Source organism: Meleagris gallopavo, chromosome 1, assembly GCF_905368555.1.
Source record: "Meleagris gallopavo chromosome 1, MGAL_WU_HG_1.1, whole genome shotgun sequence".
Taxonomy (NCBI): domain Eukaryota; kingdom Metazoa; phylum Chordata; class Aves; order Galliformes; family Phasianidae; genus Meleagris; species Meleagris gallopavo.
This window is the reverse complement of record NC_139404.1, coordinates 155,594,088-155,619,068: the sequence shown is the minus strand read 5'-3', so window position 1 is coordinate 155,619,068 and position 24,981 is coordinate 155,594,088. Positions and strand designations below refer to the sequence as shown.

Below are 24,981 nucleotides of genomic sequence, written 5' to 3'. Positions count from 1 at the left end.
GAGCTAGGTGTTGGTTGCACGCACTGAGGTCATGGCCGTGTCGATTTGATCAACAAAATCGTTCTTGGTATTCTCCCATTACACTACCACAAGTCTCCAAACCATATCTCACAGCTCCTCATCCAGATGCCTCTTGAACACTGCCAGGGACGGCGACTGCACCACCTCCCTCAGCAGGCCATTCCAGTGCCTGATCATTCTCTGAGAGAAAGAGCTTTTCCTTATGACTAATCTAAATTTTCCCCAATATAACTTCTGGAAATTTCCTCGGGTCCTGTATATTACCTGGGAGAAGAGGCCAAACCCCTAGTTATCCCTTCATCGCCGAGGTTCACTGCTTCGGAGCTGTCCTGGCCAGAACCGCAGCGACTGACCGCGAGGGACAGGCGGGTTTCGATCGCTTTCTTCATCCAGGGAACCCCGAGATAACGGAGCAGCCCGGCAGCTCTCGCGAGAGCGGCTGACGTGAAGTGGGCGTTGCCAAGGGCAACGGCTCTGCATCCATGCCCTCCTGCTTAGAAAAAGCCTCAAGGACTGACAGGAGCCGTTAGGGTGTGTGAATCACGTCGGCCGTTCAAGGGTAGAGAAATTGTAAGTTTCGCCCACCCTTTCGGGGGTGGAGGGTTGTTATCTCGCTGTGAAACGAGTGATTTTGAGGGCAAACCCCGAACGGATCAGCGAGCAGGCAGGGCGGAGCACCTGCCGTACGGGGGGGGGGGCTCGGCGCTTAGCACTTAACAGGTCACTTAACAGGTCGTTGCTCTCTGGACACACTGAGGTGCAACCATGGTCACCACACGGCGGCGAGCTGCTGCTAAAAGGGACGTGGAGACTCAGACTGAAAGCATGAATGTCCATGCCGCAGTTCAGGTCTCAGGCTGCAGAGAATGCCTGGCCCTGTCGCTGCTGCTACAGGAGGGCAGCCGGGATACCAGCTGTGTGCGGTGTGAGCAGGTGGATGATCTGCTCAGCCTGGTGGCAGAGGAGGAAGTGGGAAGGCTGAGGAGCATCCGGGATTGTGGGAAGGGGATTGATTGGTGGAGTTGCACTCTGCCATCCCTACGGGAAGGGTGCGGGAGAGATGCTCCTCAATCAGTGGGGGATCATTTGCTATCTCACATTCAGTGGGAAGGGGCGATCTCAAAGACAGGGAGGGATGGAAACAAATTACTGCCTGGGACAACAAGTGGACTGCCCTTAAGCCTGTCCCACCTTCCCAGGTGCTCTTACATAACTGGTATGAAGCTCTGGAGGTGGATGGACTGGGGGGTGTGGATGTTGGTGGAAGTCCATCCATGCAGGAGAGGTGCCCAAGGCTAGTCAGTCTGATCCCCATTTTGCTACAGCATCAGTCAGGAAAAAAAAGAAGGGCTGTCATCATAGATGACTCCCTTCTGAGGGGGACTGAGAGCCCAGTATGCTGCTCGGACCCATCCCACAGGGAGGTGTGCTGCCTGCCTCATCCCCAAGTGAGAGAAGTTGCTAGGAACAGCACTCAACTTGTTAAGCCCTCCGATTGCTATCCGTTACTATCTGTTACTGGTTTTCCACGTTGGAAATGAAGAAGTAGGCAAAAGAAGTTTTTGGGTGATCAAAAGGGACTTCAGGGCTCTGGGAAGACTGCTTGAAGGAACTGGGAGCTCAAGTTGTGTTCTCCTCTGTCCTCTCAGTTGCTGACTGGGATCTGCACGAAAGGAGGATGGTGGACACACTGAATGAATGGCTTTGCAAATGGTCATATTCAGGTCTTTGGGTACTATGGTTTGGGATGCAGCCTTGAGAAAAGGGGAATGCTGACAGCAGATGGGAGCCAACTGACTAGAAGGCCCACAAATATTCTTGGGAACAAGCTGGCTGGGCTGGTTAGCAGGGCTTTAAACTAGACATGGTGGGGCAAGGAGGTGTACTGGGTAACAGAACTGCATGGGAATGTTGTCACATTGGGAGGTGGTAAGGGAAAACCCCAGACTTGTGGGAAGGGGGTGATATGATGGGGAAAAGGGGTGTACTAGGTGACAGAAGCATGTGGGAATGCTATCACCTTGGCAGGTGTTAAGGGAAAACCCCAGACTTGTCCTGGAGGTACAAGGGAGGGCTCCTCAAAGAAGGCAACAAAGGCAGTAGATAAGCTGAAGTGCCTCTATACCAATGTACGCAGCATGGGAAATAAACAGGAGAAGCAAGAAACCGTGATGCAGTTAAGAAATTATGACCTAATTGCTTTCACAGAAACAAGGTGGGATGAATCCTATGATTGAATACCCTGATTGAGGACTACAGGCTTTTCAGAAGGGATAGACGGGGGTGGGGGGGAGGGGACGGAGTTGGCCTCTATGTTAGGAAGTGGATTGATTGCAAAGAGCTGTGTGTGAGGAACAGCCATGATCAGGTCAAGAGCTTGTGGGTAAAAATCAAGGATCGGTCCAGCAAAGGGTGTCTAGTGGTTGGGGTCTGCTATAGGCCACCTGCAAGGACACCCTTCTGAGGGCACAATGGCTCTCCATCCTCCAGCAGAATAAGTCGAGTAGGGGAGGCAGGCGACCGTCATGGCTGCGCAAGGACCTACAGCTTAAACTGAGAGAAGAGAGGGAAATGTAATGAAAGCAGAAGCAGGGTTGTGTATCCTGGGAGGAGTACAGGGGTGTTGTCTGTGTGTGTAGAGGTAGGATTAGGAAAGCTAAGGCGCAGATGGAGCTGAACTTCGCGAGGGACGTGAAAGATAACAAGGGGTTCTACAGGTAGACAGGCAGGAGGAGACAGGCCGAGGAGAGTGTTCCCCCTCTGATGAAAGGTAATGGGGAGCTGACTTCCTCAGAAATAAAAAAAGCTGAGATACTCAGTGAGTGCTTTCCCTCTCTTCACGGATGGTCAGGCTACCCATGTCTGCCAGGACCATGACACTCTAAGTGAGCATGTGGGGACTGGTTTCTGTCCCACTGTAATGGTGGAATATGTCCGAGTCCCTCTAATGAAATTGAAGTGCTTAAGTCCATGGGGCCAGATTTTATTCATCCTACGGTTCTGAGAGACATGGCTGATGTGGTTGTCAAGCCGCTCTCCATCATATTTGAAAAATTATAACTGTCTAATGTAAAGTCCCCAGTGACCAGAAAAAGGGGAATATTACTCCCGTTTTTAAGAAAGGAAGACCTGAGGAACTACAGGCCAGTGAGCCTCACCTCTGTGCCTGGGAAGTTCATGGAGCAGATCCTCCTAGAAGCTATGTTAAGGCACATATGAGATAAAGAGATGATTCAAGACAGCCAGCATGGCTTCACCAAGGGGAGATTTTGCTTGACCAATCTGGTGGCCTTCTATGATGGAGTGATAGCTTCGGTGGATGTGAGAAAGGCAGTGGATGTCATCTACCTGGACTTCTGCAATGCTTTTGACACGGTCCCTCACCACATCCTTCTCTCTAAATTGGAGAGGTGTGGATTTGAAGGATGGACTGTTTGATGGATTAGGAATTGGCTGTCTGGATGCAGCCAAAGGGTTGTGATCAATGGTTCTCTGTCAGGGTTGAGGCCAGTCACAAGCGGTGTCCTTCAGGGGTCAGGTCTTGGGACCAGTGCTCTTCAGCATCTTCATCAATGACAAAGACAGTGGCATCAAGTGCACCCTCAGCAAGTTTGAGGATGACATCAAGCTGTGTGGTGCAGTCGATACATAGGAAGGAAGAGAAACCATCCAGAGCGACCTGGACAGGCTAAAGAACTAGGCCCATGGAAACCTAATAGGTTCAATAAGGCCAAGTGCAGGGTGCTGCACTTGGGTTGGGGCAAGCCCTAGTATTCATACAAACTGGGGGGGGAGATCTGCTTGAGGGCAGCCCTGTGGAGAAGGACTTGGGGGTCCTGGTAGATGAGAAGTTTGACATCAGCCAGCAGTGTGCACTTGGAGCCCAGAAAGCCAACTGTGTTCTGGGTAGCATTAAAAAGGGGGTAGCCAGCAGGGAGAGGGAAGTGATTGTCCCCCTCTACTCAGCTCTTGTGAGGCTCCATCTGTAGTACTGCATCCAGGCCTGGGGCCCCTGCAGGAAGGATGTGGAGCTCTTGGAGTGGGTCCAGTGGAGGGCCACTAAGATGATCAGAGGACTAGAGCACCTCTCCTATGAGGAAAGGTTGAGGGAACTGGGTTTTGTTTAGTTTGGATAAGAGAAGGCTCCAGGGCGATCTCATTGTGGCTGAGCTGAGGTGGCTGATCGCGGGGTGCATAGGGGACTCGCTCAGTTTTCCCTCACCCAGGGATTCCCGAGGCATCGGGCACCTCTCGCGAGAGCTGCTCATGTGGCGGGGGCGTTGCCAGGGTAGCGGCTCTCTGTCCCTGCCTCCCTCTTCCCCCCCCCCCCCCCCCCCCCCCGTCTCCATCCCCGTCCCCCCCTAATAAGAGCGTTGAAGAGATGGGGAGGAGGAGTTTTGTCACTGTGAAGAGGGTGGTAAGTGCGGTTGCGCCCGTCAACGACCTGGTAAAAGAGCGAGGGCAGATCCAGCACTTTGAGTAATGGGGCAGAGCTGTTAGTCACACTTGGTAAGGCTACTCTGATTGTGCTAGTGCTAGTGGGTCTGCTGGATTGCCATGGCTGCATCCCGGCGGAAGGCTACTGCCAGGAAACATGTGGAGACCCAGACAGAGGTCCCCTGCACACGTAAGAGGAAGGCTGCAGCCAAGAAGAGTGTGGAGACCCAGACTGAGGTCCCAAAACAGCACGCTAGCGTTCAGGTTGCTGGCTGCGACGAGTGCCAGAGTCTGGCCCTTGAAGTGCCAGGCGATGGAGGCAGCGCCTGTGTAAGGTGCGACCAGGTCAATGACCTTCTCAGTCTGGTGGCCTGCCTGAGGGAAGAGGTGGAGAGGCTGAGGACCATCAAGGACTGTGAAAAGGAAATTGACTGGTGGTGCCAGGCCCTATCGGCCCCGAGGTCCCGGCATGCACCTGAGGCTCCCTATGGAGCATGTGGCCTCCAGTTGCCTTGCAAACAGGTGACAGAGAGGAATCAACAGACAGACTGTACTCCTGATACAGTGAGCCCTCAGTCTGCTCCTACCCCTCACAATACTTACGAAGAACTAGGGGGTGTGGGACTGGGACAAAACTCTCTCCCAAAAGGGCAAGGTGATATCCTCTGCTCAGTGGAGGAGCCTCTGCCCTGTTGTTGCCGAGCAAAGCAAAGCTGTTTGAGAGAGGAGGACGGGTGGAAACAGATAACTACTTGGCGTTGTGGGTGTCCCCCCCAGATCATGCTCGGCTCCCCAGGTGCCTCTGCGGAATAGATTTGAGGCCCTGGAACCCGAGGGAGAGGTGTGTGCAGGTGCGGAGGGAGGCCCACCCATGAGGGTGCCTCGGGGGAAGCGGTCAACCCCGTGCTTCAAGACTTCCTCCACGCGGAAGGATAGAAGGGTGGTTGTCATAGACGACTCCCTGCTGCAAGGAACCAAAGGCCCTATATGCCGGCCCAATGCTACCCGCTGAGAGGTGTGCTGCCTCCCTGGGGCACGGGTCAGGGACATTGCTAGGAGACTTCCCAGACTGATCTGCCCTTCTGACTACTATCCACTATTGATAGTACAGGCTGGCAGTGAAGAAGTTGGTGAGAAAAGCCTGAAGGCTATCAAAGATGACTTCAGGGGACTGGGGCGGGTGGTTGAAGGAACAGGTGTGCAGGTGCTTATTACATCTGTACCTTCAGTGGCAGGAAAGGATACTGGGATGAGCCTAAAAACCCATCTCTTGAACAAATGGCTTAAGAGTTGGTGCAAACGCAGGAGTTTTGTTTTTTTGATCATGGGGCAATTTACTCGGCACCTGGCATGATGGCTGCAGATGGACGGTTCTAGCTGAGGAACTGGCGGGACTTATTGTCAGGTGTTTAAACTAGGTATGAAGGGGGAAGGGGACAAAATGAGGACCGCTGGGACTGAGGGGGCAGTTTGAGGCTCCAAACAGAACTTGATGGGTGGAGACAGTGGAGTTCAAAGGCTTGGAGAGGGGTGGAGGGATGCTGCTTCTCTTAAGCGCCTGTATACTAAGGCGCGTAGCATGGGTAATAAACAGGAAGAGCTGGACTTCTGCGTGCAGTCGCGAGGTCATGATCTCATTGCAACCACGGAGACGTGGTGGGACAGCTCACATGACTAGAATGTTGTCATGGAGGTCTATGTGCTTTTTAGGAAAGATTGGCTGGCTAGGTGGGGTGATGGAGTTGCTCTTTATGTGAGAGAGCAGCTAGAATGTATTGAACTTCACTTGGGGGAGAGTGATGTAGCAGTGGAGAGCTTATGGGTGAGAATGAAGGGGCAGGCTGGTAAGGGTGACGCTGTTGTGGGTGTGTACTACAGGCCCCCTGATCAGGATGAGGAGGCTGATGAGGCCTTCCAAAAGCAACTGGATGTAGCGTCACGTTCCCAGGCACTGGTGCTTATGGGGGACTTCAATTATCCAGATATTTGCTGGGCGACCAACATGGCCAGGCACGCACGGTCCAGACGGTTCTTGCAGTGCGTTGAAGACAACTTTCTGATGCAGGTGGTGGAGGAACCGACGCGGGGAGGGGTGTTACTGGACCTTATTCTCACCAACAGGGATGGACTTGTTAAGGAAATAAAGGTTGGGGGCAGTTTGGGTTGTAGTGGTCATGAGATGGTGGAGTTCAAGATCCTGAGTGGAAGAAGCAAAGCAATAAGTAGGATTGCTACCCTGGACTTTAGGAGAGCCAACTTCGATCTCTTCCGGGACCTACTTGGAGCTATCCTGTGGGCTCGGGTGTTAGAAGGTAAGGGGGCCTCTGAGAGCTGGTCAGCATTTAAACAGCTCTTCTTCCAAGCTCAGGATCGGTGCGTCCCTGTGAGCAAGAAATCGGGAAAAGGTGGCAGGAGACCTGTGTGGATGAGCAAGGAGCTCATGTGCAAGCTCAAAGGAAAGAAGAAGGTCCATGAAATGTGGAAAAAGGGTCTGACCACTTGGGAAGAATATAGGAATGTTGTCAGGGCCTGCAGGGATGCAACGAGGAAGGCTAAAGCCCGCCTGGAATTGAATCTGGCTAAAGTGATAAAGGATAATAAAAAAGGCTTCTTCAAGTATGTTAACAGCAAAAGGAAAACTAGAGAGAACGTGGGCCCCTTAATAAGTGAGGGGGAGGTTCTGGTAACGGGGGATGCTGAGAAGGCAGAGATACTGAATGCCTTCTTTACTTTCGTCTTCAGTGAAAAGGCTCTCCCTCAGGTTTCCCACACCTTGGAGGTTAGTGAGAGGGTCTGGGGAATGGGAGACTTCCCTTTAGTCAGGAAAGAGGACATGCGTGAGTGCCTAGGCAGTACTAAGGTCCACAAGTCCATGGGACCTGATGGGGTGCATCCACGTGCGCTAAGGGAGCTGGTGGAGGTCATTGCCGAACCGCTCTCCATCATTTTTGAGAGGTCTTGGACAACAGGGGAGGTCCCTGAAGACTGGAGGATAGCCAATGTCACTCCGGTCTTCAAAAAGGGCAAGAAGGAAGATCCGGGTAATTATAGGCCTGTCAGCCTCACCTCCGTCCCTGGAAAGGTGATGGAACAGCTTCTGCTGGATACCATCTCCAGACAACTGGGAGAAAAGGAGGTTATCAGGAGTAGTCAGCATGGGTTCACCAAGGGGAGTCGTGCTCGACCAACTTGGTGGCCTTCTATGATGCTGTCACATGCTGGGTGGATGGGGGAAGAGCGGTAGATGTAATCTACCTTGATTTTAGAAAGGCATTTGATACTGTCTCCCACGACATCCTTATAACAAAGCTGAGGAAGTGTGGGATAGATGAGTGGACAGTGAGGTGGGTTGAGAACTGGCTGACTGGCAGAGCGCAGAGGGTCGTCGTTGGTGGTGCAGAGTCTGGCTGGAGACCTGTGACCAGTGGTGTCCCCCAGGGGTCTGTGCTGGGTCCGGTCTTGTTCAACATCTTCATCAATGACCTTGATGAGGGGATAGTGGCCACCCTCAGCAAGTTTACTGATGATACGAAGTTGGGAGGATTGGCTGACACGCCTGAAGGCTGTGCTGCCATTCAGCGAGACCTGGACAGGCTGGAGAGCTGGGCAGTAAGAAACCCGATGAGGTTCAACAAAAGCAAGTGGAGGGTCTTACACCTAGGGAGGAATAATTGCATGCACCAATACAGGCTGGGGGATAAGCTGCTGGAGAGGAGCTCTGCAGAGAGGGTCCTGGGCGTCCTGGTGGATGACAGGTTGGCCATGAGCCAGCAGTGTGCCCTCGTGGCCAAAAAGGCCAATGGCATTCTGGGGTGCATTAAAAAGAGTGCGTCCAGCATGTCGAGGGAGGTGATCCTCCCCCTCTACTCTGCCCTGGTAAGGCCTCATCTGGAGTACTGTGTCCAGTTCTGGGCTCCACAGTACAAAAAAGACAGGGATCTCTTGGAAGGAGTCCAGCAGAGGACCACAAAGATGGTGAAGGGCCTGGAGCATCTCCCTATGAAGAAAGGCTGAATGAACTGGGTCTGTTTAGCCTTGAGAAAAGAAGACTGAGAGGGGATCTGATCCAGGTTTATAAATATCTGAGGTGTGGCGGCCATAATGGTGAGGCCAGTCTCTTTTCAGTGGTACGTGGAGACAGGACGAGGGGAAACGGACATAAGCTGCAGCATAGGAAGTTTTGCATGAATGTGCCTAAGAACTTCTTTACGGTGAGGGTGAGGGAGCACTGGAATGGGCTGCCCAGGGGGGTTGTGGAGTCTCCTTGTCTGGAGATATTCAAGTCTCGCCTGGACGCCTACCTGTGCGACCTGGTGTAGGGAACCTGCTTTGGCAGGGGGGTTGGTCTCGATGATCTCTAGAGGTCCCTTCCAACCCCTACAATTCTGTGATTCTGTGATTCCTGTACTTGGAGGGAGTATATAAAATGAAAAGGGAATGGCTGTTTTCGAGGGTGGATTGTGGTAGGATAAGGGGGAATGGTTTTAAAGTGAAACAGGGGAGATTCAGTTTAGATATTAGGAGAAAGTTTTTCACTCAGAGGCTGGTGATGCAGTGGAACAGGCTGACCAAGGAGGCTGTGGATGCCCCATCCCTGGAGGCATTCAAGGCCAGTTTGGTTGTGACTCTGGGCAGCCTGTTCTAATGGTTGGCAATCCTGCAAATAGCAGTGGGCTTGATACTAGATGATCATTGTGGTCCTTTTCAACCCAGGCCATTCTATGATTCTATGAGCTGGAGGCCATTTTGTGGTCTGAAAGCGATGATATAGTTGCTATCACGGAAACATGGTGGAATGACTTGCACAGCTGGAGTACTGTAATGGATAGCTACCAACTTTTCAAAAGAGATAGACAAGGCAGGAAATTTGGTGGTATAGCCCTCTGTTAAGAAAGACTGTGAATTTATGGAAATTAATGATGGTGATGAGAGGGTTGAGAGATTATGGGTCAGAATAAAAGGGAAGGCCAGTAAGACTGATAGTATCATGGGAGTCTGCTACAGGCCACCCAACTGAGATGACGAGATGGACAAGACACTATAGACACTTGAGTGAGGTCTCAAGGTCTCTCCTCATTGTTCTTGCAGAGGACTTCAACTTCACAGACATCTGCTAGATTTACAATACAGCAGACAGGGAACAGTCCCGAAGGTTCCTAGAGCATATGTGAGGTAAGTTCCTGACAGAGTCTTGTAGGGGATGTAAAGGTTGGAGGCCATCTTGGGGCATACTGATCACGAGATGCAAGATGTCTTGATCCTTGTTGAACTACGGAGGGGAGTCAGCAGAACTGCCACTTTGCACTTTGGGAGGGCAAACTTTAACCTCTTTAGGTCCATGGTTGAGAGGGTCCCTTGGGAGGTCGTTTTGGAGAGCGTGGAAGCCCAGGAAGGCTGGGAATACTTCAAGGAAGTAATTTTAAAGGTGCAGGAGCTGACCATCCCCAATTCACAGAAGATGAGCCAACGGGCAAGGAGGCCGAACTGGCTGAATAGAGACCTCTGACTGGAATTCAAGAACAAAAGAAAAGTTTATGGTCTCTGGAAGAGTGGGCAAGCTACTTACCATGATTACAGGTATATAGTAAAGCTGTGCAGGGAGAAAATTAGAAAAGCCGAAGTTCAGCTAGAAGTGAACTTGTTTACCTTAGTGTCCAATAAATATTTCTATAAATACATCAACAGCAAGAGGAGGGCTAGGATGAATCTCCATTCCTTATTGGATGCCAAGGGCAACTTGATGACCAAGGATCAGGGTAAGGCTGAAGTGTTTATGCTTTCTTTGCCTCAGTGTTTAGTAGTAAGACTTGTAATTCCCTGGGAACACAGCCCCCGGTGCTAATAGATAGGGACAGGGAACAGAACAAGCCCTGCATGATCCATGATGAGATAGTTTGGGACCTGCTCCGAAAGCTGGATGGTCACAAGTCCATGGGGTAGATGGATTGCACCCTAGAATTCTGAGGGAGTTGACGGATATGGTTGCCAAGCCAGTCCGTAATTCTTTGGCGGTCCAGGCTAACCAGAAATGTCCCAGCAGACTGGAGACTGGCAAATGTGATGCCCATTTTCAAAAAAAGGCTGGAAAGATGATCCTGGTAACTACAGACCTATCCGTCTGATCTTGGTGTCGGGGAAGGTTATGGAACGGATAATGTTGGGAGCCATCATGGACCAGTTAAAGGTCAACCAGGGGATCAGGCCCAGTCAGCATGGGTTTACAAACAGTAGATCCTGTCTGACAAACCTGATTTCATTTTATGACAAGGTGACCCACTTAGTAGATGAAGCTAAGTGGTGTTGATGTGGTCTACCTGGACTTCAGTAAAGCCTTTGACACTGTCTTCCATAACATTCTCATGGAGAAGCTGACTGCCCACTGTTTGGATGGGCATATGCTCCACTGGCTGGATGGCCAGGCCCAAAAAATTATGGTCAGTGGAGTTAAATTCAGTTGGGGGCGGGTCATGAGCGGTGTCCCCAGGGCTTGGTACTGAGGCTGCTTCTATTTAACATCTTTATTAGTGATCTTGATGAGGGGATGGAGTGCACCCTCAGAAGGTTTGCAGACAACACCAATTTGGGAAGGGAATGTTGATCTGCCTGATGGGAGAAAGGCACTACAGAGGGACCTGGAGAGACTGGATCGATTGGCCTAAGTTAACTGTGTTAGGGCCAAGTGTTGGGTCCTGCATTTTGGACACAGCAATCCCAGGTAATCCTACAGGCCTGGGGAGGAATGGCTAGAAAGCTGCCTGATGGAAAGGAACCTTGGTGCATTGATGGACAGTTGGCTGAATATGAGTCAGTAGTGTGCCCAGGTGGCCAAGAAGGCCGATGGCATCATGGCTTGTATCAGGAATGGTGTGGTGAGTAGGACTAGGGAAGTAATCCTGCCCCTGTACTCAGCATTGGTGAGGCCTCAAGTCGAGTACTGTGTTCAGTTTTGGGCCCCTCACCACAGGAAGGACACTGAGGTGCTGGAGCAGGTCCAAAGAAGGGCAACAAGGCTGGTGAAGAGCTTGGAGATTATGCCCTGTGAGGAGAGTTTGAAGGAACTGGGGCTGTTCAGTCTGGGGAAAAGGAGGCTGAGGGGAGACCTTATTGCTCTCTTCCAATACCTGAAAGGTGTTTACAGGTTTCTTTAAGCAGGGCTGGTTTCTTCTCACTGGTGACAAGTGACAGGACGAGGGGAAATGGCCTTAAGTTGTACCTGGGTAAGTTTAGGTTGGATATCAGGAAACATTTCTTTACAGAAAGGGTCATAAAGCCCTGGAATAGGCTCCCCAGGAAGGTGGTTGAGTCACCATCCCTGGATGTGTTTAAAAACTGCTTGATTGTGGTGCTCAAAGACATGATTTAGTGGAGGGTTGTTAGTTAGGGTAGTATGGTTAGGTTGTGGTCGGACTCGATGATCTTAAAGGTCTTTTCCAACCTGAGTGATTCTAAGATTCATCGCAGTCTTCAGGAAGTTGTAGAGTGCAGTGAGGTCTCCCATGAGCCTCCTCTTCTCCAGACTAAACAATTCCAGCCCCCTCTGCCACTCCTCATAAGATTTGTGCTCCAGACCCTTATCAGTCTTGTTGCACTTCTCTGGACACATTCCAGGGCCTCAATGTCTTTCTTGTAGTGAGGGGCACAAAACTGAACACAATAATTGAGATGCGGCCTCACCAGTGCTGAGTACAGGGGGATGATCACCTCTCTGCTCCTGCTGGCCACACTATTTCTAATGCAGGCCAGGATGCCGTTCGCCCTCTTGGGCACCTGGGCAGGCTGTCGGCTCATGTTCAGCCAAGCATCAACCAACACCCACAGGTCCCTTTCCTCTTCACAGTCATCCAGCCACTCAGCCCCAAGCCTAGAAAGAGACGAGGTTGGTCAAGCATGACCTGCCTTTCATGAACTCGTGCTAGCTGGGCCTGATCCCCTGGACGCCATGCATGTGCTATGTGATCTCACCCAAGATTATTTACTCCATAACTTTCCCTGACACTGAGGTCAGGCTGACAGGCCTGTAATTCACCAGATCCCCCTTTGAGCCCTTCTTGTAGATGGGAGTCACATCATCAATTCTCCAGTTCTCTGGGATCTGCCAGGAGCGCTGGTAGATGGCAGAGAGGGCCTCAGCAGCCACCCTCACCAGCTCCCTCAGCACCCAAGGGTGGAGCCAATCCAGTCCCATGAACTTACAACAGTCCAGGTGAAGGAGGAGGTATCTAACTGTCTCCACCTGAATCACTGGGGATGTATTCTGCGTAGCATCCCAGACTTCCAGATCAGGGCATAAAGTGCCCTGTGGATAACTGTTCTGCCTGTTGAAGGCAGATGTAAAGATGGCATTGAGGGCCTCAGCCATCTCCTTATCCTCAGTGATCCTATTTCCTGCTGCATCAAGTAACGGATGGAAATTTTCCCTGGTTCTTCTTTTACTGTTGATATATTTGTAAGAGGATTTCTTATTCTCTTTTACTGCAGTGGCCAGTCTGAGTACAAGTTGGGCTTTTGCCTTCTTAACTTCCTCCCTGCATACCTTAGCTACTTCCTTGTAATCTCCCCAAGTAGCCTGTCCCTCATTCCAGAGGACATAGACTCTTTTTTTCTTCTGGAGTCTCAACAGTAGTTCCTGGCTCATCCATACCAGTCTTCTTCCCCTACAGCTCACAGCATTCAGGAATGGTCTGTTCTTGTGCCTTTCAGATTTCCATCTTGAGGAGTGTCCAGGCTTCCTTGACCCCTTTACTCTTAAGGAGTGACTCCCAAGGGACCTCTGCAACAAGCATCCTGAACGGATCAAAATCTGTCCTCTTGAAATTGAAGATAGCAGTTTTGCTAGTCACCCTTCTGACATCTCCAAGAATTCTATGTTTTTTGTGGTCATTCTGCACAAGACACTTCACAGCTCCCACCAGTCCTTCCAGTTAGTGAAGAGCAGGTCTAGCAGGGCACCACCCCTGGTAAGCTCTCCTACCAGCTGTGTAAGGAAGCTATCTTCCACACACTCTAGAAACCTCCTGAGCTGCTTCCTCTGCTCTGTATTATATTTCCAACATATATCAGAGAAGTTAAAGTCTCCCATGAGAACAAGTGCTGGCAATCACGCAACTTACGTAATCTGCTCACAGAATGCCTTGTCCTTCTCTTCATCCTGATTAGGTGATCTATAACAGACCCCCACCACAATGTCTCCCCTACAGGCCTTCCCCCTGATCCTTACCCACAGACATTCAATTTTATCATTCCCACCCCAAGCTCTCCAACATCAAAACATTCTTTAATATAAAAGGCCACACCACCACCCTTCTTTCCTTGACTATCTCTTCTGAAGAGCTTGTAGCCATCCATCACAGTACTCCAGTCACGGGAGCAGTCCCACCATGTTTCAGTAATAGCAACTCGATCATAGTTAGCATGACGCACAATCGCTTCCAGGTCCTCCTGCTTCTTGCCCATGCTGCATGTGTTGGTGTAGATGTACATCAGCTGAGTCATCTGCCCCACCCCGAGCTCCAGCATTGTTCCTTTACGCTCATCTCCGGTGAGCCCTGTTTTGTCATAGCTAGTTTAAAGCTCTCTTAGTAGCCGTGCTAGCTCCTGTGCTAGGATTTGTTTCCCCTTTTGGGATAGGTACATTCCATGCATAGAGTAAAGTGCCCCATGATCAAAGAACCCAAAGTTTCTGCCTCAACACCAGTCTTTGAGCCAATTATTCATTTCTTATGCTTTCCAAGCCCACTCCGTGTCCCACACTGCCCCTTAAGATATAGAACAAAAGATCAGTTGCGCTCCCACTCCTTGAATTATATAATATATAATATAATATAATTAATTATATAAATAATAAATGCCCTAAACCTCTGAAATCTCTTTTCATAGTTCGTAGGCTTCTCTGGGCAGTTTCATCACTGCCCATCTGAACTGTGAGTAATGGAAAGTTACCAGTGGACCTAACCAGCTCTGGAAGTTTTCTTGTTATATCCCTGACCTGGGCCCTAAGTAGGCAGCACACTTCCTGATGGCTCAGGTCCGGTCTGCATATGGAGCCTTCAGTTTCTCTGAGAAGGTAGTTGCCCACCACATCCACCTTTCTTTCTTTCTTTCCTAACAGAGGCAGTCTCAAGGTGTGGGGATGACTGCCTCGTCTTATGCTCCCTCCTAGGCAGATCCTCTGTCACCTTCCCACTCACCTCCCCTTTAATTTCCAGTGTCGCAAATTTGTTGCTTAGTGGGGGCTGGGGAAGTGGGGTAGGCAGGCAGGGGGGGCTCCCATGACGTTGAGTCAGAACTCTTTTCCAACCCTCCTCATCTGTCAGGGCAGGGGGTCAACTTCTTTTATGGGGGAATCTCCCTGGTACCCTTCCTTCTGGCATGCCGGTGAGTCACTCCACCAGTAAATCTCCCGCTCACACTCGCTCATGGTCCTTAGTCTCTCCACTTCCTCCTTGAGCTACATCAGCAGCTCATCCACCTGCTAACACCTCGCAGAGGTGGAATCCCTGACAGCCTCCCCAGGCAGCAGCAGGCTCAGGCACGCTCTGCAGCCAGAGACCTGAACAGCTACATTTCTGGGCAGGTCCTCCATCTGGTTCACTATGGTCTTCTTGGTATAAGCCTGCTGTCTCGTGGAGACCACTTTTAGGCCCATGGTCTCAGAGACTGCCAAGAGGAAATCCAGTCTCCTGAGCAAGGAGAAACAACACAGTCCTGACCATTTGACCCACCTCCCACACCCACAACTGCAGCACCTCACTGAACCTCCCCAATCTCAGTGGGCAGCAAGCACAGTTACGTTCTGTGCTCTGTCTCCCCAAGACTATTTAAAGCTTATCACCAGGTGCCAAGGGCAGGTGATGACATGTTCATAGGGTGTTTAAACTGTGATGCTAATGTGCCAACTCCACCCCTTGCCTTGCTCAGCAGCCCACCCACAAGCTGCCTGCTCTCCAGCACAAGCACAGCACTGTTGCTGGCCTCAAGAAATCCTTAAAAAGAGTTTTTTTGTTGGCCTTTTTCACTCCAGATCCCTTGCCCAGTGCAGTCTTACCTGCTCTGAAGTTAGTCTCCGCAGCAAATGCAGTCTAACATATTTTTCATACTTGCATGCTGGCACAAAAAACGTAGCCATTAATACTGTTTCAGCCTAACAGTACTTGCAAAAGCAACTACTATTAGAGTCTGAAAAGAGGCAGTAAGAGTGATGGGCTAGGCCTCTGAATTCAAAAGGTACACATGCTAAGTACTGCCCTTAAACTGTACCCTTGAAGATATATAATCTCCAACCGAAGCCACAACAGTAGGCACAGTCACACAAAGCTACAGTCACACAAGGGCAGCAAGGAGCATAATTACTGTTCACTGTAGAGAATAAAGAAATTTTTTTTTACTGTGAGGGTATTCAGACACTAGAGCAGGTTGCCCAGTGAGGTTGTCAATGCTCCCTCCCTGGAAGCATTCAAGACCTGGTTGGATGGGGCTGTGAGCAACCTAGTCTAGACACAGGTATCCCTGCCTATCGCAGGGGGCTGGAACTAGGTGATCTTAAAGATCCCTTCCAACCCAAACCATTCCATGATTCTATGATATAACAGTGCATTTGAATATTTTGAGTTATTAATCTTTTTTGATCAATATAATATTCATTGGAAAGGTGAAAGTTAATATTAGAGAATAGAAACATATTTTTAATCAAGCTACTTTAAAATCTCTGTAACAATGCCTGCATTTGCATCACCAGAGTAAGGGGGGACGGAGGGAGGGAAAAAAGACTTTCAGTAATTTGTCATTCTTTGTATAAAATGCCATTATAACACCAAACAGCTTAGCGTATTAAAATAAAATGTATACAGGTAAATAACTTATTTTATGAACTAAAAATTAATGCAAACCTATTATCTGATCTAAATGAATAAACACATTTTACGGTCTATTAAAAAGAAGGTAATCTTATTAGATGAGTGAAGTTCTAGCCATGTATTAGTGCTATATGAGTCAGAAATGGCAAAATTTGCTTCCTGCATTTTTTGTCAGCCTTTCCTAGGCAGGAAATTCACCACTGCTTTCAAGGTTAATACTTAAAGAAAAATCAGAAATAATGCAAAAAAATAGGTACTGCGTTTGGATTTATCCATTTTAATAGGACTACATTATTGCTTCAAGTGTGTTTTCTATTCCTACTCCAAATTTGAAACCCAAAAGTTCTGATGATAATGCAATGTTCAACATTTACGAGATAGACATAACTACATTTAAATTCTTTTCTGAACAAATCAACGTTGGTAATCTGTGTTTGAAGAAGAGATTTATTAAAGTTTGAGTAAGATTTTACTCCAAATCCCTTTAAATCAACCCAAGTCACAGACATAATGGTACTATAAAACTACACTCAACTCCATGGGTATGTAGGAGAAACAAATCCAGTCCTAATTTCACTCGCATCTTCACCATGTTTCATGCAGAGCCCAGACAGCTACATTATGGTAGGCTACGTATAAGCACTGCTCCTAAATGTGTTACCTACTTAACACTGCTCATTTTTTAATGTTTGCCACCAGGTAACTTCTCCATATATGGAAATTGATCAGTGAGGTGGAAAGTGAAGAGGAAGAAAGAAATGACATCTAACAGGAGTTCTTGCCATTGCTCTTAAAGAAAAAAAAAAAAAAAAAAAAAGGAAAAATATATATTAAAAAATAAAAATAGGAGGGGAGGAGAGGGAGAGGGAGTGGAGAAAAAAACAGAACACTGCAAAGAGAACAAAAAACAAAAAAAAAACAACCTAAGCATAAGTAATGACTCCAGTAGAGTTTAAACTATGAAATAGTTCAAATTGCCCATATCAGAATTACAAGCTTTTGAGTACGAAGGAACTGTTGAAGGTCATCTAGTACAGCTCCTTGCAATGAATGGACAGGGACATCTGCAGCTAGATCAGGTTGCTCAGAGCCTGGTTCAGCCTGAACTTAAATGTCTCTAAGGATAGGGCATCCACAACGTCTCTGGGCAACCTGTTCAAGTGCCTCACCACCCTTATCGTAAAAAACATCTTCCTTATATCCAATCTAAATCTCCCCACCTTTATTTTGAAATTATCTCTTCTTGTCCTATCACAACAGACCCTGCTAAAGAGTCTGTCCCTCCCCTGCTGTTGATGTGGTCTACCTAGACTTCAGCAAAGCCTTTGACACTGTCTCCCACAGTATTCTCTTGCAGAAGCTGGCAGCCCGAGGCTTGGATGGGTATGCTCTTGGCTGGGTAAGGAGTTGGCTGGAGGGCCGGGCTCAGAGAGTGGTGGTGAATGGAGTTAAATCCAGCTGGCGACTGGTCGTGAGTGGTGTTCCCCAGAGGTCGGTGCTGGGGCCTGTCCTCTTCAATATTTTTATTGATGACCTGGATGAGTTGAGTGCACCCTCAGTAAATTCGCAGATGACACCAAATTGGCTGGAAGTGTGGATCTGCCTGGGGGTAGCGAGGCCCTACAGAGGGATCTGGACAGGCTGGAGAGCTGGGCTGAAGCCAATGGAAGACCAAATGCCAGATCCTGCACTTTAGCCACAGCAACCCCAGGCGACGCTACAGGCTTGGGGCGGTGTGGCTGGAGGACTGCATAGAGGAATTGGACCTGGGGATATTGATTGATGCTCAGCTGAACATGAGCCGACAGTGTGCCCAGGTGGCCAAGAAGGCCAATAGCATCCTGGCTTGCATCAGAAACAGTGTTGCCAGCAGGAGCAGAATGGTGATTGTTCCCCTGTACTCAGCACAAGTGAGGCCGCACCTTGAGTACTGTGTCCAGTTTTGGGCCCCTCACTGCAAGAAAGACATTGAGGCCCTGGAACATGTTCAAAGGAGGGCAACAAAGCTGGTGAGGGGTCTGGAACACAGGCCATATGAGGAGAGGCTGAAGGAGCTGGGAATGTTCAGCCTGGAGAAGAGGAGGCTCAGGGGAGACCTCATTGATCTCTGTAACTTCCTGAAGGGAGGCTGCAGTGAGCTGGGGGTCAGCCTCTTCTCTCGTGTCATTAGTGATAGGACCAGAGGGAATGGTTACAAGCTACAGCAGGGGAGATTCAAGCTGGACATTAGGAAGTATTACTTTTCAGAAAGGGTGGTCAGGCACTGGAATGGACTGCCCAGGGAGGTGGTGGAGTCACCGACCTTGGGGGTGTTCAAGGAAAGACTGGATGTTGTGTTGAGGAACATGGTTTAGTGGGAGCTATTGGTAATAGGTGAACGGTTGGACTGGATGATCTTTTAGGTCTTTTCCAACCTTGGTGATTCTATGATTCTATCTTATAGTCTCCTTTAGATACTGAAGGACCACTATCAGATCACCTTGAAGCCTTCTCTTCTCCAAGCTGAACAGTCCCAGCTCTCTCAGCCTGTCCTCACAGGAGAGGTGTTCTATGCTCTTGGTGGCCTTTCGCTGGATATGCTCTAACAGATTCACATCTCTCCTCTTCTGAGAACTCTGCATTTGGACACATTACTCAAGGTGAGGTCTCACTAGCACAGAGTAGAGAGGCAGGATTATGTTTCTCAACCACACCTCCTTTGATACAGTGCAGGACACAGTTGGCTTCTGGGCTGCGAGGGCTCATTAGTGGCTGATGTCCAGCTTACTATCCACCAGAACTCCTAAGTGCTTTTTGGCAGGGCTGTTCTCTGTCCTTACATCCCCCAGCTGTTCCTGATAGCAGGGGCTGCCACGACCCAGGCGCAAGACCTTACACTTGGTTTTGCTGAACTTCATGAGGTTCACCTAGACCCACTGCTCAAGCCTGTCTAGGTCACTCTGGATGGCGTACTGTCCCTCCAACATGTTGACCATACCACACAGCTTGCTGTCATCCACAAATTTGCTGACGGTCCACTCAATCCGACTGACTGTGTCACTGATGAAGATGTTAAAGATCACTCGTCCCAGTATTGACCCCCCAGAGACAACACTCATCACTGATCTCCATTTGGACATTGACCACCACGCTCTTGGTACATTCTTCTAACCAGCTCCTCATTCATGAAACAGTCCACATGTCAAATCTGCATCTTTCCAATTTGGAAAAAAAGGATGTTTTGGGGGACTGTGTCAAAGACCTTAATGAAGTCTACATAGATGCTATCAGTGTCTCTGCCCTTGTCCACTAATGCAGTTATGCCTTCATAAAAAGTGAAAGGGTTGGTCAGGTAGGACAATGATTTTCAAATACCACTGAGAGTGGCTTGGCAACTATGTCAGCGCATTTCCTCAAGAATCTGAGATGCTTCTCATCAGGACCCATAGACTTATGGATGTTCAAGTTCCTCCCATTGTCATGAACCTGATCTTTGCTTACAGCAGGAGAGCCAGTGCTCCCCTAGTTCCCACCTTCCCAACCATCCGCTCAAGGGCTGTGTTGAGCAATCATTAGTGAAGACTGAGGCAAAAATTTCTTAAATATCTCAACCTTCTCTTTGCCCACTGTTTCTACCCTCCTGCGTTTCTCACTAGGGAGGCTACACCCTCCCAAACTTTCCTTTTCCAGTTGATGTACCTATAGAAGCCTTTGTTTTTCTCCTTTGCACCCCCACTGAAGTCCAGTTTCAGTTGGGCCTTGGCCTTCCTGTCCCCATCCCTACACAGCCTAGCAGCAACTCACCAGCTGATGTTCTTATCTACTGCATGCATCATCTGTCGTTATGTATAATTATTTGTTTGAGATTGTCTTGCTGAGAAGACATTTCCAGTCATGATTGAATGCTTCCATATTTTTGGCAGCTCTAAGACACAGAGAAGGCATTAATGCCTTAATTAGTAGCCTTCATATCATACCTTCCAGAATGATACAGATGTGACAATTTTTCACCAGTGTAACTGACTGAGAGTAGTAGTTTATACAGTGCTTAGTTTCAGAGACCTTAATTGTAGAATTAATTTCATTTACTTGCCACTTAAAAATGCAACAAAAAGGTTTCAGAAGTTGAATACTTCAAACTGTTGTACACATTCTTCAGGGCAGTGTGACAGTCAGGCAATATTATAGATTTGTCTCTGGTCCCTAGATATTGGCAGGCTGAGAGATTTATCATTAGCGTTTTTTTCCAAACCCGAGCAACTTTTACACACAACAGATAAACTCAACTACAAGCATGCCTTGGGTTTCATTAAGTGTGCTGCAAAATGAACAAAGGTTTACTTCATTCTTCTTATTCCAAAGTGCAAATAGATTTTGTGCCTTTACAAGTGACTTTTTTTTTTTTTTTTGACCACTTTAGGAGTAATTGCTTAAGAATTTATTTTATGCCTTTTTAATAAAAGATTGCCACTTTCAGAGAAAATTCAAGAATCTTAATTCCACATCAATAAACTCTGATTGACACTAATTAGACTCTTTATTTTCCTTTATTGATAAAATATTAAGGCAGCACACTTATATCTTTTGACTTATCCTAGATTACAGTTCATTTCCAAATTAGTGTATTATGACAAACCTTATATTAGTTTCCGCCACATTTTCATACCTAGGAACTAAAGTAGGAAATATTAGTAAACAAATCAGTGAATCTGTATGTCTTTCCAGTAGACTACCTGTGGCCATAAAAAAATAACTAATAAGAAGTGTGTGTTGGATAACCATATGTATACATATATATTTTAATATAGCACGAAATTAACTACATTCATATATGTGACTTTTGTTAATGAACTACAGCTGCTTTCTGTTAAGCTTTGTTGTGATGGAGTATTCAATTAACAATATTAACATGTGCACGTATGCTAATTTCTGGGGTTTTCAGCTGTTTTATTTGGACATTTGTCAGATATGTATTATAATATTGACAGTCCACAGACAGATTTCCAAGAAATAAAATTTCATTGAATCATCTCCATTCTGCTTGACATGATCACATTCTCACTGTCAGAGAGATTAATGCATTTTTCAATGATACGAAATCTCTCAGTCATAACATTCAACTGCAATGTGTTGCAAAATCCTACTTAGTCCTCCTAGCAAAACACTCTATTTAAAATAATACCACTGATAAGACATCATCAGAGTTTATTTCAAAGGTATATGTTATGCTGGGAAAAGTAACTAGATAAATAGCAATCCAGTTTGTAAGTCAACTTGTCTAGAGGAATTTCATCCCTATAACACAATCGGGATGCCTGACATCTAAAAAAATCCTAACTTCCAATGGTTATACTTGAAATTGGTATATGCTGTCTCAATGTAAAATTTCATTTTCTTAAAATAACGTTTCACTAGTATGTTCCTTAGTTTTCCAATACAATTGAGTTAATGTCCTTAAAGAAATACTAATATCTTTACCATCATGTGTTTAATGTATTTTTATTATTACATTATACACATTTATGACTATGCAGAAGTACATAACAAAAAACTGCATGCATAGTATCATACTGTATAAAATAAAAAGACTAAAAGATATTCTTTTTGTTATTGCTTTTGTTTTGTTTTGCCTTTTCCTCCTTTTCTGATAGCATTTAGAAAACAGATGAAAAATAGAAATTAAGAAAAGTGAATTTAGTGCCTATTTTCACAAGCATTTCAGACAATAAAAGTATTCAGGAGTTCATTTATTAGCACATTTAGTAAGAACTCTACTTTAAACATTAAATAAAATCTTTTTGCTACTGTAACTGCAATGTTGCTGAAAAGCAGATTAAGTTTAAACAATCAACTCAATTGTGTAAATATTTCGTGTTATTCTTATGTTACAAATCACACACCACAATTTTATTTTGATGCTTAAATGCTTTCAGTTAACTGCTTTTCATATGCATATTCTAACTCAGTATTGTTCCATTTATGATACAATTGCAGTATCTGAAAATAGTTTCATAACAATACTAAACTGTGTTTAAAATTTTAGACTAAAAGGTAATAATTCTTACCACAAAGAAAGGAAATATAGAAAACAAGTGGAGCTTTTGTTGTTGAAAGGAAGGCACAGAGATTATTTTTTCACTATAAGATTAATGTGGGTATTGCACACATGACTGAAGTATTATTTCATGACTTTATCTGCAAGCCTTGATTAAATAATTGGCAAGCTGTGTTACAAGAAATCCCAGTGTTTAAAAGGACTTGAATCAGTAATGTAGCTTTCACAGAAAAAAAAAATCCTGACTAATTAAAATCAGTAAAAGGTCGTTTGTCTACAAAAAGACAGCTAATTAAAGGTAAGATAATGATAACTGAGTTGAAACTCTTTGAAAAAACAACAAATTTGGGAAAATGTTTTGACTGTGTTGTAATGCAGCCTTAATAAATAGATCAACATGAAAGTTAGATGGAAAGCTATCAATGTATGCTGTATTTTTGGAAGTACTCTACTGTAATTACTATATTTCTTGAAAACTAGGAAAAAATAACAAGTATACTTTTTAAACTGCTGCTAAAATGTGTTAATTTTTAATATAACAAGGCATTATATATATAACAAGTAAAACAAACCATAATCAAGACAGTCAAATTTGGGATGAGGAAAACTTATGAAAAATTCTTTTAATTCAGGATTCAGTCACTGCTATTAAATAAGTATCTTTTCACTCTATTATTAATTTTCAGTTTATCTAAAGGTAAATTTTATATATGAATTTTCTAGATTAGTGAACCAAAACCAGAATGATTATTTTGCTATTGTTTACATATTACATTAACTTTGCAATATGATCTAAAGTCAAAATAAAAAGTACTGTGTGAAAATTCCACATTTCTTTGTGTCCATACCATTTACCTTAAAGACTCTTCAAAATTTAGAATCAGAGAATTATTAAACAAAAAAATATCTTAACTCTGAACAAACAGGTGACTATAACTTCAAAGTGTGAGGCTTGTGCAGAGGGGATTTTGATGTTGGGCCTGGGAACTGTTAGCGTAGAGTATTATTTGGTTTTTCCCTGCTTCACTGTTCTTTGTGTTCTTTCATAGCTGGGCAAATGAGTTTTCATCACATAACCTAACACTTAGTAATTCAATGGTGAAAAAAATTAACCAGTAAAATAAGTGCACGTATGCTTGACAGTGTCTCTATATGCTGAGATAAAGATCTTATTATACACACCACAGAGAGGCTTTAATTATCAGGTTACTGACTATTCTGTAAAATAAAATATGTTGCTTACTGATTAATAAAGCTGCTTGCCTTTGCTGTAGATGGAAAGAGGGGAAAAAAAAAAAAAAAGGAAAAAAAAGAAAAGAGTGAATTGTCAAACTTCATTTCTATCCTCATTCCACAGACTATTAATGTAGTAAGTATCAAAATATTACTGCAAAAATATAACAGCTATTAGTGGAAAAAGGACCAAGTTAGAATGCTTCTCCCTCAAGAACAAGTGAATGAATCACTAGGCCAAACCAGATTTCTTCACAATTAAGTTTCTTCTTAATGAAGAAAAATTATCATGAATTTATCATTAGCATCATATGGGTATACATAGCATGTATCATATATTTGATATGCGTGTCGTCATTTATATGTACATATGTGCATCTTTGCATATATACATACACACAAACATACAACACACTCAGATGTTAGCTCATTTATACATTTCACTTACCAAAAGTTTTTATGTATGAATCATTTGTACAACTTAAGTTTTTATGTATCAGATTTTTGTTTGTTTTTTTTTTCCTACTGTCATTAATGTTGAACACAATTCTGTTAAATGGAAACTTAAAATTTAGACAAAAGATTATTAAAGGGAAAGACAATTAAAAAGAAGGAAAAAAAGTAAAATTTTGTCTAGTGCTATTAAAAGATCTATTGCTGAGTAATGCTGCGTTACACATGCAGAAGGAATTTTGTAAGGCTGGTGATTATCTGTTAAGTTTCAAATGATTCATTGCCAAGATCACCTATTTTATGTGCATTTCACAAAATAATTATTGTGGGAATCAAATGTTTCTGCATTAGAATTGGATAATATATATATATATATATTTTATTTTCATGGTCTCCGCTATCATAGTTCTTTTTGGGAGTCTTACTATTTTACTTGGGGGGTGTCTCTGATAGTTTGCATCACTTATCCTCTAGATGAACCTTCCCCAGGAATGCACGCTTGGTATATAGGTGTATATATGTATATTTTACCATACATTGCAAGAATATCCTGCGCGAGATTGATCAAACCAGAGAACAAGTCATGATATGTCCAAGGAAGTGCCTGAGCAGACATTGGAAGGCCTGGCATCACCCCACCCCACGGTGCTCTTCGTTCAACAAAGACTTTGAAGAAAATCACCATATCAATGTGACAAGAAAAGCACTGAGACATCTTGGAAATAACAGGATGGCTACTGACTGACACCAGATAACACACCAATTAACAAATGTAAACTTTGATAAGATTGTGAACCTGGAGTACCCAGCCAATGGGGAAACAGGGGAGGGGGATAGGCAAAGGGGAAAACAAGGTACAAAAAACTGTCATTGTGTCCTTAGGGGTGCTCCTACTTGCAGGACACCCGACATTGCAATCGGGAATAAAATCTGCTTTTATCAGAGATACCA

General features: G+C 45.9%; 1 protein-coding gene and 1 long non-coding RNA gene across 6 annotated transcripts in view; one reads left to right on the top strand and one right to left on the bottom strand.

Moving 5' to 3' along the window:
- The window catches only part of KLHL1 (kelch like family member 1), a 275,645-nt gene that overhangs the window by 195,000 nt on the left and 55,664 nt on the right, over positions 1-24,981 (bottom strand). Inside the window, exon 1 of one of the 5 annotated variants that reach the window (XM_085215760.1) lies at positions 286-423. The exons of the other annotated variants lie outside the window; for them this stretch is intronic. Coding sequence (XP_085071886.1) covers positions 286-410 — 125 coding nt within the window. The 5' untranslated portion in view covers positions 411-423. Of the gene's footprint in view, positions 1-285; positions 424-24,981 lie in introns of those variants that run through there. 5 annotated transcript variants of the gene reach the window in all.
- LOC146545735 (uncharacterized) lies at positions 469-24,981 on the top strand. Its single transcript, XR_014880967.1, has 3 exons — positions 469-591; positions 9,547-9,630; positions 13,159-24,981. It is a non-coding gene; the product is annotated as an uncharacterized LOC146545735 (long non-coding RNA).